At 57.9% G+C, this 13,420-nt stretch overlaps 1 protein-coding gene across 5 annotated transcripts in view; it reads right to left on the reverse strand.

Annotated features, from left to right (window-relative positions):
* Positions 1–1,750: 1,750 nt before the first annotated feature.
* PTPA (protein phosphatase 2 phosphatase activator) overlaps positions 1,751–13,420 on the reverse strand; it is a gene marked incomplete at both ends in the record, with an annotated part of 35,996 nt that continues 24,326 nt past the window's right edge. For 4 of the 5 annotated variants that reach the window (XM_080708473.1, XM_080708474.1, XM_080708472.1 and 1 more), the window contains 4 exons: positions 1,751–1,828; positions 4,911–5,018; positions 10,134–10,234; positions 13,272–13,396. In XM_080708473.1, coding sequence (XP_080564599.1) covers positions 1,751–1,828; positions 4,911–5,018; positions 10,134–10,234; positions 13,272–13,396 — 412 coding nt within the window. Of the gene's footprint in view, positions 1,829–4,910; positions 5,019–10,133; positions 10,253–13,271; positions 13,397–13,420 lie in introns of all 5 variants that reach the window. The other variant, XM_080708471.1, reaches the window with a different exon arrangement.

Consider the following 13,420-nt stretch of genomic DNA (forward strand, 5'->3'; position numbering starts at 1 on the left):
GCAGGGATGGGAGGCCGTCCCCTGAGCCACTGCAGGCATCTCAGCGCCCGCACAGCCAGACCAGGAGCACCCAGGAAGTGCCCTCAAGAACAGCAGCAAGCTGGCTGTGGTGGTGCACCCCACGATCCCAGTGTTTGGGAGGCTAAGACTGGAGGGTCACAGGTTCAAGGCCCGCCTCAAATACAGCAAGACTCTCAGCCACCTAGCGAGACCGCTTCAAGAGTAAAACAGGGCTGGGGAGCTCGGGGGCAGAAGGCCGCGGGCCAGTCCCCGGCCTCAGAGCAGTTTTGCAGGAGAGCTCGTGCTTAGCTCGCGAGAGGCCCCGCAGTCGCCACACACCTGCTCGTGCCAGGCCGGGCTGAGGGCTTCGCACCTGGCATCCGCGCGGGGCAGTGGCTCTGCCATTGTCTCCGCCGTGTGCAGGAGCTGGGATCAGGGAGACTCAGTCACTGGGCACTGGGAGTGGGTGCTGGGACTTGAGCCCACGCCTCTGCTTCACAGCCTGCACTGCCACAATGGCACTACCAGGAAAAGACCCAAACCAAAACCCTTAGCCCAAGGCGAGGGGGTGGGGAGCAAGCACGTGACTGGAAAGGACGTGCCTCACACAGGTGACAGGTGCAAACAGAGGCTTTAATCCCAACAGCAAAGAAGGTGCAGGGGCTGGAGGCCCCAGGGCGGTGGAGAGCCAGGGAGGTGGTGTCTATCCTGGTGGAGTGGCCCTGAGCCTCCCCTGGGAAACTGCATCTGCCTCTCCTAGCCCTGTCCCAGCCTCCCCCAGCTCAGCGGGCTGGGTCGGGTTGTGCTTCTCAGTACCCCCTCCCCAGAGGCTGTGGACCCAAACCTAGGAGTGGGGAGTGGAAGAGGGCAGGCCTGGGCTGATCAGGGGACTGCAAGACCAGCCCAGGAGCAGCCTGGGGGAAATCCCACCCACCCACACCACTCAAGCAGGTGCCTGGGCCTCGCTTACCTCATCCTGTAAAGGGTGGGAGGACTCGGAGCTGGGCCGCTGCTTCCCGACCTCCCAGGGCTGGATGCTCTACCCGCCTGGAGAGCGAGCGGAGCAGCAGCTGGGGCTAAGGAGGCAGAAGCGCCAGCCCTAGACTGCAGGAGGAGCCCGGTTCTCTCTGATTCTCCAGACCCGCGGCCCCAATCCCCTCCCGAGTCTCTCTATCCCTCCCTGCTGGGCAAAGTTCTAGAAGACAGTCCTCACCCAGTCAGATGGGGCCCTGTCAGGAGCCCAGAGCTCACCTGGGGCCACGGCCAGAGCTAGGCTACTCCCGGGGAGGGACAATGGCCAGAAGGCCCAGCAAAGCAGGGACAGAGTACAGTCTGCAAAGCCAAGGTGAGGCTCTGGGCGCAGGTGGCCCACATGGCTTGGGAACCGACCCCACAGGAGCAGCAGCTCTGGCCCCAGAAAGGCATCGTCAAGAGGAGGGAAGGAAAGAGAAGGCGAGGTGGCGGGAGAGCCCAGGCCGCAGCAGTGGCAGCCATGGCAGCAGGAAGGAGGGGCCGGGCCAGGCGCCAGCTCCTCTTCACACATCTGCCACCTGCGAGGTCAGGAACGGGCCACTTGGGTCTCTCCTCCCTCGGGTCCTTCAGCCTTCTGCTCGGAGCCCTCCTGGCGCCCCGCTTAACCACCCACCCAGTGAACAGCCTCGTGGAACAGAAGAACAGAGGGAGGGGCGGCAGGAGGCGCCGGGCTGGGGAGGGCTCGGACGGCCTGGGGGCGCTGGCAGCTCAGCTCCTCCTAGCCAGATGTGACAGGATGGATGGGCAGCAGGCTTCCGAATTTGAAGTGCTGGATCACAGGGAACTTCTCCAGGCACTGAGGGAGGAAGAGAGAGCAGAGGTGAGGGTCACGCCGCACCCCAAGGCCAGGCTAGCTTCGGGAGCCCAGGACAGTCACGAGGCTCAGAGCAGATCCGCTTCTGGGAGGTGTCCACCTGGGCCGCAGGGGTCGGCCCAGTCAAAGCCTTCAAGGAAGGCTGACACCTACCTGGTTCTCCTGTTCCCCGTCCACCCTGCTCTCTAAGACCCCCGCTCCCCTGCCGCACCACAGCCAGCCCCACAAGTCGTGAGAGCGTGCAGCCAAATACCACAAAGCAGAGGCAGAGAGAGGCAGCCAAGTGACAGCGCTTGGCCAGGGGGCGCAGGACATGGCGATCACAGGACCCCAGGTCCGAGGCCTGAGAACACAGCCTGAGAAGAGGCCAGCGCCAGTTTTCTCTAGTGTCTGCTTCTCTGGATTGAAAGCCACTTGGCACTAGAGAGTGAGGCAATAGGAACCAGCTGACACCCCAGGCTATTCCCAGCAGCCCTGTGTGGGGCCGGGAGGAACTCTGGGCTGAGCAGGGGACCGCCCAGCCCCAGAGGGAAGGAGGGGACCACGGAGACCTGCCACAGCCTTTGGCCTGGGCCACAGCCTGTACCTGCCCTCCTGGGCCTCCTCCCACACCTTTGCCATGGAAACCAGCAGCCTGCTGGGCACCTCCTGGCTGGGATGGGACAAGACGTGGGGCCTCAGGGGTGAGTCCTGCTCTGGCTGAGAGGAATAAGGGGTGATGTGATTGGGCGATTCCTCCCGTCAGAAGCCAGTTGCAAGCCAGGAGTGGTGGTGCCTGCCTGTAATCCTAGTACTTGCAAGGCCGAGGCAGGAGGACCACAGGTTCAAGGCCAGCTTCAACAACTTAAGTGAGACTCTCCACAAGCTAGTGATATTGTTTTAAAACAAAAAATGAGATGAAGGTATAGCTTGGTAGTAGAACCTCACTGGGTTCAGTCCTCGATACTACACACACACGCACACACATACACACGCGTGCCACGGCAGCCAGGCGGTGGTCCGAGAGCAGGCGAGGGGAGCAGGCTCCAGAGTCTGAGCAGAGTGGAGGAGCAGCAGAGCAGAGCGAAGGCACCAGGCTGCCGCGGTGCTTAGATCATCTGAGTTTGGAAAGGCCCCAGGCCTGGAATTCCAGAAAGGGTCAGGGGTCAACCTGCCTCTGGCTCTGCTAGGCTACAGAAGGGAAGCCACAGGCAAGTGTGGGCAGGAATGGGGCTGCCCCCTCGGGCCCAAGGCTCCAGGGCAGGAGCCCAGCAGCAGGGAGAGCCCAGCCCAGGCCAGCCACAGGCTGGGGGAGGAGAGCAGGCCCACCACAAGAACACTGGAGGCACCTGGTTCTGTATTTGAGTAAGGCCAGACCCCCAGGCTGGTAGCCCCAGATCTGAGGCAAGGCCCGCCAGAGGGCCTGCTCCCCAGCAGCCTGCCTCGGTGGCGGAAGGCGGCCTGACTCAGTCGCGTTCCACCCTAGCTGCACCCCTGCTCTTTTTATATTTTATTTTGAAAACAGGGTCTTACTTTGCTGAGGCTGTCCTCTAACCTCTCAACCTCCTGCCTCAACCTCCCAAGTGCTGGGATTCCAGGCTTGCCACCTCACCCAGCTTCCAGCAGCCTGTGCTGGCTGGCAGCCCTGGCCCCACAACCCGCTGCTGGGCTCGACTGCTGAGCCTTGCAGGCCCTCCCTGTGCACTGCAACTGGGTTCAAGGAGTAAGTCCTTTCCCGGGCTCTGGGCAGGGCGCATCCAGGGTTAGTTACCAGGGCTACTGGCCAGGAACCCGTGCATGAGTGCCAGGCACTCCGAGGCCAGTGGCGAGCTCCCTGCTTCGGGAAGGGCTGTTACCCACCGCCCCACGACGGCGGTCACTTTCAGTTGCACCCTCGTGTGAGCAGCCGTGGAGTCTGCCCCTTACACCGGGCGCTCCCCTGCTCAGGGCGGCACCACTTTGAATCGTATTTGCCCTCGCAGTCTGTTGGCCTGCAGCTCTTCTGCCTCTGCAACTGAAAGGGCTCAGGGTCTCTGGTCCTGCCCTTAGGATCCTGGGACAAAACCATTTAGAGCTACTCAGGTCAAGAGGCCTGAGGACAGGATGAGCCACTGGGGAGAGTCCTGCCTCTAGCACCGGGTGCGGTAGCCAGCCCACAGCAGGCGGTGGGCTCCTCAGCAGCATCCACTGAGGGGTTGCCAGGAGGGACAGGGCAGGGGCAGGGGCAGGGGCTGGGCTGGGGAGAGCTGGGCAGGCAGGCAGCTGAGCAGGACGAGCCTCAGATTAGAGGGCTGTGGGCTGGAACCTAAACACAGGATGTGAAGCAGAGGAAGGGGACCGGAGGGGGAGGGGCGGAAGGCGAGGGCCGGCGGTCAGCTGAAGCACCAGTCCAGGCACTGCACCATTAACCCCTTCAAGGCCAAGCTGAAACAGGCCCTCTGGCCCGTTCGCTGCTGCCCTACTGTGGATGGATGCAGTGAGCTCGGGGTACAATGGAGCCTGCCTGGCGCCCCCTCACAGAAGGCAGGCTGGCCAGCACTCCAGAGATGTGCAGCCACAGGACAAAGCCTGAGACCACTAATAAGCTGCCGGGGCCAGCTCGGGGGCCAGAGGCACTTGAGCACTCCTGGCTCCAGGTGGGGCGTCTGTCCAGGTCTCCCTAGCCAAGGTCACGCCCATCAGGTCAGATGGCGGGGAGGACCAGCGGGAGAACAAGGTGGAAAGAGGTTCCCTCCCTTTTTGGGTCTTCTCATCTTGGGGATGTGCTGGGAAGGCGGGGAGGGGGAAGGGGAAGGGCAGTGCAGGGCAGCTCTCTCAACCAGGGGAGCCCCAGGAATGAGCCCCATGAAAGGAGCCAGCTCCAGCCTCCTGACCTGCCCTGCCTGGCAGCCACAGGCCACAGCTGAGTACCACTTCAGAGGTGCCCAGCCTGAGCTGGCTGGGGTAAGAGGGACACCCAGCCAGGGCCTTTCTGACTGCCCATCCCCCAGATGGGAGGCTCTTGAGTTTTCAGTGCAAGGAGCTAGCCTAGGAACCAGGAGCAGCCTCAGGCCCACACTTCTGCTTGGTCCCCGGCCCCACTTACCTCAGCCTTATACATGCGGATGAGACCCTGGTTCACTTTGGACCAGGAGGGGACGGCACTGATGTTCCACAGCTGGTTGGAGTGCTCTGCAAACGGGCCGGTCTTCATCTGGAAGGAAAGTCTGCATGCTAGAGGGGCGAGGACCAGAGATGCTCCCCTGCAGCGCACACACGCATACACACACACACACACACACACACACACACACACACACGGCAAGCAGGTATGAGTAGGTGCCAGAGATGGGGCCCCCCCTTAGCCTTTGAGGCCTGCTAGGAAAATGTAACCTCCCTTTTCTCCCCTAAGTCCTCATGACCCGTCTCATGCAGTCAAAAGAGGGCCTCTAGGAATTGAACTCAGGGGCATACTACCTCTGAGCTACATCTCCAGCCCCATTTTTTATTCCTTATTTTGAAACAGGGTCTCACGGAGTTGCAAGGGCTTCTCACTAAGTAGCTGAGGCTGGCGGAGAACCAGGATCTTCCTGTCTCGGCCTCCCAAATGCTGGGATTTTAAGTGTGCACCACCACGCCCTGCTATGCCAAATTCTTCCACCCACCAAATCCCACAGCCACAGGAAAATAAATCTCCACCCAAGTTCCTGGTGCGGCTCCCACCAGCTCCCCCAGTGACGGAGGGCCTCTTCAGCATGGAACTCCTTCCATTCAGACTTCAGACAGCAGCAGCAGTGTGGAAGGACTCTCAGGGCCCAGCCCCACTCAGCCCGGTCTGCCTACACCTGCCAGGCAGTGCCAGGAGGGCAGAAAAAAGAGGCTAAAGGAGGCCAAGTGCCTCTGCCCAAAACCCAGGCACCAGCTGCCTTTGTGACACCCAGCAGGAGGGATGGGACGCGGCAGGACACGGAGAAACAAGGCAGGGCGCCCACAGCAGATTCAGGAAGGCATGTTTCAAAAGCCAGCCTGGCTGGGCGTGGTGCTACACACTTGTAATCCCAGTACTTGGGAAGCTAAGATAGGAGGATCGCAGGTTCAGAGCCAGCCTCTGCAATATAGTGAGATCCTGTTTCAAGATAAAAGAATAAAATAGGGCTGGGGGTATGGCTCAGAGGCAGAGCACCCCTGGGTTCCATCCCCAGGACCATAAAAAACAAAAGCAAGTCAGCCAGCCTGGCTGGGCGGAAGAGGCTGGGATGACGGAGGAGCACGGCAGTCCACTCTGGCTGCGCCCCCGCCTACGTCTGCCCTCCAGGAAGGAAGAAAACCATTCTGCAGCAAGCCTAGTGAAGTTCCCATGACATCAGAAACCACGCACAGGAGAGGAGAGGGAAGCACGTGCCTGCACACCAGCAGGCCAGCACAGTGCCCGTTAGCTGTGAGTTCACAACACCTCCTGCGCCCTCCCCTGCCTGTGGGCAGCACTGATGCTGGAGCCATGGGCTGTGGAGAAAAGCTGACAAGCAGGAGGCTGCCGAGTCTGGCAGGGAAGCAGGCTTGGGACTGAGTGGGCACGGGCTCCAGAAGAAGCTGTGCATGGAGGCTCGAGGGGGCTGCTCCAGGGAGAAAAGATAAGCCCTCAGCTCCTACCTGCAATGGGGCATGATCAACACAAAGGCCCTCAGGGAGCCAGGCGTCCTGGCCCACACCTCTAAGCCTGGTACTTGGGAGGCTGAGACAGAAGGATTGTGGGTTCGAGCCCAGCCTCAGCACTTAACAAGACCCTGTTTCAACATAAAAAGGGCTGGTGATGTAGGTCAGAGGTGGAAGGTACCTGAGTTCAATCCCTGCTACCAAAAAAAGAAAAAAAAGAAAAACAACCCTCAGGAGCAGGATGGCATGAGGGAGGCCCCACCCTCTGCTGGGCTGCTGCCTGGGGCCCTCCTAGTACAGGAACGACTCACTAAACTTCTCAGATTGAAGTCAAGAAGCTGCCACTTCAACCCTGCCCCAAGTCCCCAAAGCAGCAGGCTCCGCAGTGAGGACAAGCTTCCAGCATGGCACCCGAGACAGGGAGGCCGTCCACACACCGCAGAGCCCGGCATCCGAGGCGCCCAGTCTACAAGGGCCGCTCATCCAGCCCAGCCTCTGCCCTCGGGCCCCAAGCTCCTTCCTCCTGTCTGAAGCACTTCCAGGGGCACCAGAGCCAAGCACCCAGGAGGTGCCCTGTGGCTCTGCTCAGTAGCCAGGCTCCGAGGCTTGGGCAGGCTGGCGGACATTTTGCAACTTTGCTTCCTGGCCCAGCCTCGCCCATGAGGACTACAGGACACCTTCCTACAAGACTGGCTTGCTGCGGAGCCCGGCGCCCCGGCCCTCCCAGTGGGGAAGAGGTTGTTTCTCCTGAGGGGCTGCTCCCCGCCCCAGGCCTCCCTAAGTCCTTCAGAAGGAGACTCTGCGACTCTGGGGGGAAAAACAGAGGAGGGGGGAAAAGGAATTGGGGAAGAGGAGACAAAAAAAAATGAGCTCATTCTAGCCACAAAGGGAGAAGAGAAAGAGCAAGAGCGAGCCTGCAAGCTGCAGTCCCGCAGTGACCCCAGGGGAATCGTGTGAGTCAGAGCAGCCATATTGAGCAGGAAATTACTCACAGACGCTGCGTTCCTGCCTCTCCACTCCCCAGAGAATCGGCCTTTTGTAAATGGTTCCTCTGTCAGTAACTGAGGGGGATGGGCGGGGTGGGGAGGCTCTGCACAGCGCCTTCCTGTCAGCTCCTTCCCTTCCAGCTGAAATCTGATCCCTCCCTTCCCAAAACTCCAAATTTAGAAGCCAGATTGAAACTGAAATTCTTTTCCTGCCTGCCCTGGGCTCTTAAAGGCGCCAGGCCTGCATTTCCCAGAGTAGCAGCAGCCCTCCGAGTGCGGCCCCTCACCCACGATGCCCAGGGCTAGCAGGGCGACCCTAGCAAGAGACCCAGGAAGAGCAACTGAGGCCCCCTCCCAACCTCTTGCTGTTCTGTTGAATTTTCTACTCGCACCAGCCCTCAGGGATTTCTGGGTCTCCAGAAGCAACTCCGCCCCTTTCTGACTAGAGCACTGAGCCTCATTCCAGCCTCCAGTTTTCAGAGCCCAGGGTCTGGGTGAGCCAAGCCAGGTCACTCAGTCAGAGACCAGGGGTTGCAAAATGCTGTCTACTGCTCTAAGCGGAAGGGGCGTGGGGAAGGAGCACACCGGTGCTTAGCCAGCAGTCCCTGGGGCCAGCCAAGGGCCTGGGGTGCACCCTCGAGCACACACAGCTCAACACCATGCCCATGAGCCTGGACCCAGTGAAACCAACCTTTCCACACAGAGAAGGTACAGAATAGCCAAAAGTGCCCCAGTTCCTAATCTCCCTCAAATGTTGCTAAATAACCTTCTGAGTTCAGTGTGCCTTTAGCGCCATCTAGCGGGCATCATTGGGGATGGCTTTTTAGTTTTTACGCCAGCATAACCAACCAACCAAAAATAAGGAAGTTTTGTGTGGAATCGATTCCCATTGTTCCTGAAGCTCCACTAACCTTCCTTCTTGTTCACACTGACAGGGACCTAGGAGCTTGGCCAGATGCCAGGGGAGCCCAAACAACTTAGCCTCCTGGCCTCAGGCTGCAAGGCCGGTGCAGAATCCGCAGCCTGCTCCTCCATCTCACCCTGGGGTCTCCCAGGGCTCCGCTGGAGGAGCGCTGTGCGGCTGCTGTCAAGGCGACCTTGGGCCGCTTACACTGCTGAAGGCAGCAGATCTGAGAATGAAGCGGTAGCCGGCCGCGTCAGCCCGGGCTCCATGTGCTGACTTGGAAAAAATGTGTCATTCCCCTCTGGCCTCTGGAGTTTGGCAGACGCTGAGCCGAATACTGACCAGGAGGAGCTGAAGCCAAGGCTGCTAACCAGGCTTCTCCCTCTTCAGGGGGCTCAGAGCAGGAAGCCGGGAGGACAGCCCCCTGGCAGGGCCACAGTGTGCACTTGGAATCAAGAATGAAAAGAACCATTGCCACGCAGCAGGCGCGGGCGCGCGGTGAAACCTGGAGTTGGGTGGGGAGCTGCAGGTACAGGACCGGGTGAATACAACGTCCTACACTGTGATCCCAGTACTTGGCGTGCTGAAACAGGATTGCAGATTGAGAACAGTCTCCGCAAGTAGTGAGACTCTCATCAACCTAGCGAGACCCTGTTTCCAAATAAGAAATAAAAACATGGGCTGGGGGTGTAGCTCAAAGATGTAGAATGCTTCTGGGTTCAATCCCCAGAACACAAAAAGAATGAATGAATGAATGAATGAATGAATGAATGAATGTCCTGACACCACCTAGAAGCAAGGCCCTGGCACCATGGGCCCAGGCTCCCCGTGCAGTCCACAGTTGCCTAGGATCTTGGCCCTAGGACCCTGAAGCGGCGCTCTGGGGTGGGGCCTAGGATGTGCGTGAACAAAGCCCACACCGGGTCTGCCCTAGTGAGAGCTCTGCCGGAGGGCTGGGCCTCTTCACCTCTGCACTCTGCTGGCACGGGCCTGTGCCTCTGCCTGTGGCGGGCTCAGCCCAAAGTGCAGGGCCTCCCCACACCACCTCCTTGCAGTCCTGCTGCGCTGCTCCCCAGGGCCAGCTAGAGTCCTGGGGGGCCAGAAGCCTGGACTGGGGTGAGGAGAGCCTGGCGGGCCACAGCTGCTAGCCCTTTCAGGAGGCCTGGTGGGCTTTCCTTCTAATCTGGGGGAAGGACATTTTTTTTCTTTTTTCTTTTTTCTTTTAGGTACTAGGGATGAAATCCAGGGGCATTCTACCTAAAAGGTACACTCCTAGCCTCTTTTATTTTGAAGTACTGAGGATTGAACCCAAGAGCATTCTACCTCTGAGCTATACCCCCAGCCCTTTAAAAAAAAAAACCAAAAAACAACAAGGTCTCACTAAGTTGCTGAGGGCCTTGTTAAGTTGTTGAGGCTGGCCTGCAATCCTCCTGTCTCAGCTTCCCAATGCCACCCAGCTCAGAGGGACTTCTTTTTTTGCGGTACTGGAAATGGAACCCAGGGGTATTCTACCTCCAAGCTACACCACCTAGCCTTATTTTTTTTTTTTGAAACAGGGTCTCACTGAGTTGCAAAGGGCCTCATTAAAAGCTGAGACTGTCCGCAAACCGCATCCTCCTGTCTCAGCCTCCCAAATGCTGGGATTAAAGCGTGTGCCACCATGCCCGGCAGAGGGACTTCTTTTCAATACCCACCTCTGGTGCCAGCCTTGCCACCTGTGGACAGCACCTCTGGCTACTGTGAGCCACACTACGGCCCCTACAGTGCCCCTCAGCCCTCCCCTCACCTCAGTGATAAACAGGATACACTCCAGGAACATGTAATCCTTGTGGTTCTCATTCACGGCCTTCTCGTCCACAAAGTGCCGGGGCTCCAGGTACGGGTGGTCTGGGAAAAGCAAAGAGCCTAGGGTTCAGAAGGAGGCCCCACACCGCCCGGGCACCCCAGCCCAGCACATCCAACACCCACCAAGGATCACAGTCTTGCCCACGGTGTCAGTGCCTGACCTTGTGGAACAATACACAGCCTTGTGTGTGTACAGGTGTGCAACACAGTGATGTGGCTGTCAACGGACTAAAATGGACGGGTGGGAATGCAGCTTAGTGGAAGTGAGCTTGCCTAGCACGCATGGTGCCTTGGGTTAGACCCAGAGCAACCCAACACAATGCATCTCTTAAACACACACACACACACACACACACACAACAATAAGAGCTGAAACATGCCTACCACCTAGTGATATGATAGATATCATGATGCTATGGCCGACTTAGTCACATCCTGTGCCACCACAGAGCAGGCACTTCATGTATTGTGTATAACACCTGACAATGAACAACCACACTACTGGCTTATGTGTTTATTATACTAGGCTTTTTAGCTTATTTTAGATATATTGTTACTAGTTTTAAAAAGTTACTATAGAGCCAGGCGTGGTGGCCCAGGCTTGGAATCCCTGGGCTTGGAGGGAGACAGGAGGATCTCACAGGTTTGAAGCCAGCTGCTGGCTTAGGAGACCCTGTTTCCAAATGAAAAGTATAAAAATAGGTCTGGGAGTGTAGCCCGGAGGTAGAAGGGTTTCCAGGAACCAGAGTACCACCAAATAATAATAATAATAATAATAATAATAATAATAATAATACTACTAAAGTTACTATAGAACGATGTCACGATGCTCACAGCAGCCTTACACATCCCGTGTTCCGTCCTCCCCTTTATTTTTGGCATTGGGGATGGAGCCCCAGGGCATTCTACCTCCAAGCTACACCCAGCCCTGTTTTCCATTTTGAGACAGGGCCTCACTGAGTTGAGCGCCTCACTACTGCTGAGGCTCTCCTGAACCTGTGGCCTCCTGCTTCGGCCTCCCCAGGACTGGGATTAGAGGCGTGTGCCATCGGCCCGGCATCACTTTTTAAAGCAGTGCATCACCAGGGTGCTGGGAGTCTTGCCAAGCTTGCTGACGCCATCCTTGGCCTGCCATCCTGCTTCAGGCCCCATGTCCTGGGATCAGAGGTGTCTGCCCCCTCACCTGGCCTGTATTTAAAGTCTCTCTCTCTTTTTTGTGGTGTTGGGGATTGAGCCCAGCTACACGCCCAGCCCTTTTTGATTTTTAGTTTAGAAACAGGATCTTGCTAGATTGCTGGGGGTCTTGCTAAGTTGCTACGGCTGGCCTCGAGCCTGCACTCCTGTCGCAGACTCCCAGGCCTGGGATTACAGGCATGTGCCACCACGCCTGGAGTTTATGGTCTCTTGATGGCATTGGAGACCTGCAGAGCGACTCCACGGAGTGGGCACAATGAAGCCACTTAATAACCACCATGCACTCACTAGGTGACCCGTAACTGTCTCAGTGTGCTAGGCTCCAGCTCTGCCTGCCTTTTTTGTGTATGTGGTGCTGGGGATTGAACCTAGGGCGTTCAACCTCCATCCTACGTCTCTAGCCCTGTGTTTTGTGGTACTGGGAACTGAACACAGGGGCATGCCACCACTGAGCTACAACCCCAAGCCTGATTTTCTATTCTTTGTCTTGTTTTGTGGAGCTAAGGATGAAATCCAGGGGCCTTCTACCTCCAGGCTATACTCCCAGACCTATTTGATATTTTATTTGGAAACAGGGTCTCACTAAGTTGCTGAGAGCCTCACTAAGTAGCTGAGGCTGGCTTCGAACCTGCGCGATCCTCCTGTCTCAGCCTCCCAAGCGCGGGGATTACAATGTGCACCACCACGCCCGGCTTGTATTCTTTATTTTGAAACAGGGTCTTACTAAGCTGTGGAGGGTCACTAAGTGGCTGAGGCTGGCTGCGAACCCCCTCAGTCTCCCAAGTACCGAGATTCTAAGTGCGCCGCCACGCCCGGAGTTATTTTGTTTTCATTTTTTGTGGCACTGGGAACTGAACCCAGGGGATTTCTAACTCTGAGCTATACTCTCAGGTTGGTTTTATTTGAAAACAGGGTCTCACTAGGTTTCTGAGAGCACCATTAAATTGCTGAGACTGTCCCCGAACCTGCAACCCTCCTCTCTCAGCCTTCCACATACTAGGATTACAAGTGTGCACCACCACACCCAGCTCCTATTTTATTTTTTATTTGGAAACAGGGTCTCACTACTCTGGCTAAATTGCTGAGGCTGGACCTGAACCTGTGATCCTTCTATCTCAGCCTCCTATCTCAGCACTATTACACATGGCTCTCTCTAGCTTTGTGACCTTAGATACAAGTGTAAGCCCCGCGAGGCTGTCCCCTGGACAGTGGGGATACGAGCACCCTCAGGATGCTGAGGACCAATGGCACAATCCCCACGCATACAGCACTTGGGCTGGCACCGGGCCTGAGGCCGTGGCGCCTTTCACTGGCACCGTGAGGTCGGAGGGCGTGATCTGCAGGGGGGGGGGCTGAGCGCGAGGCTTCAACAGGCGTTTACAAGGAGGCTCTCGGAGGCAGTTCGCTCCACGTTAAAATAGAGGCGTCACCCACCCCGAGCCCACTGGCTGACCATCCCCAGGCTGCTGCCCATGCCTTGAAAAGTGTCTAAGTGGGGGTGTCACCGGGCAGGCCTGTTTGCACCCCACCCCCAGCACTCGGCAACAGCTCCATGAGGGTCCCCTTGCACCCAGCTCGGTAACAACAGATGATGACATTGGTCACTGAATCAAAAGAGCCCTTCCTTGAAGTTCAACATAAATCCCCACAGCTGCTGCCAAAGCGGGATGCATTTCGCACCAGTCGATTATGCGCCAGCCACGCACCCTCGTCCTCTGCGCCTCTGCCCATGATCCAGTGGCTTGGCCTCCGCCCCTTACAGCTGCCGCACTGGCTCACGGCAGAAGGCCGACTTCAAGCAGCCTCTGCTAATGCCCTGCTTTACAAGCTGTCAGTCGCTGCGGCCCTGGCAGGAGGAGGGTGAGGGCCACAGCCCCTCTGGTACCTATCAGCTGAGAACTGCCCCAGATGAAGGGCAGAAACTGGAAGTCATCTAGGCCCCACACTCCCTGGCTGCCCGCCGGCTCCATGCGGTAGGTTTTCTGGAGCTTCCTCATGACCTCAAGGTACCTGCACAGGGAGAGGGGAGACAAG

This window comes from Muscardinus avellanarius (genome assembly GCF_963383645.1).
Source record: "Muscardinus avellanarius genome assembly, chromosome: 13".
Taxonomy (NCBI): domain Eukaryota; kingdom Metazoa; phylum Chordata; class Mammalia; order Rodentia; family Gliridae; genus Muscardinus; species Muscardinus avellanarius.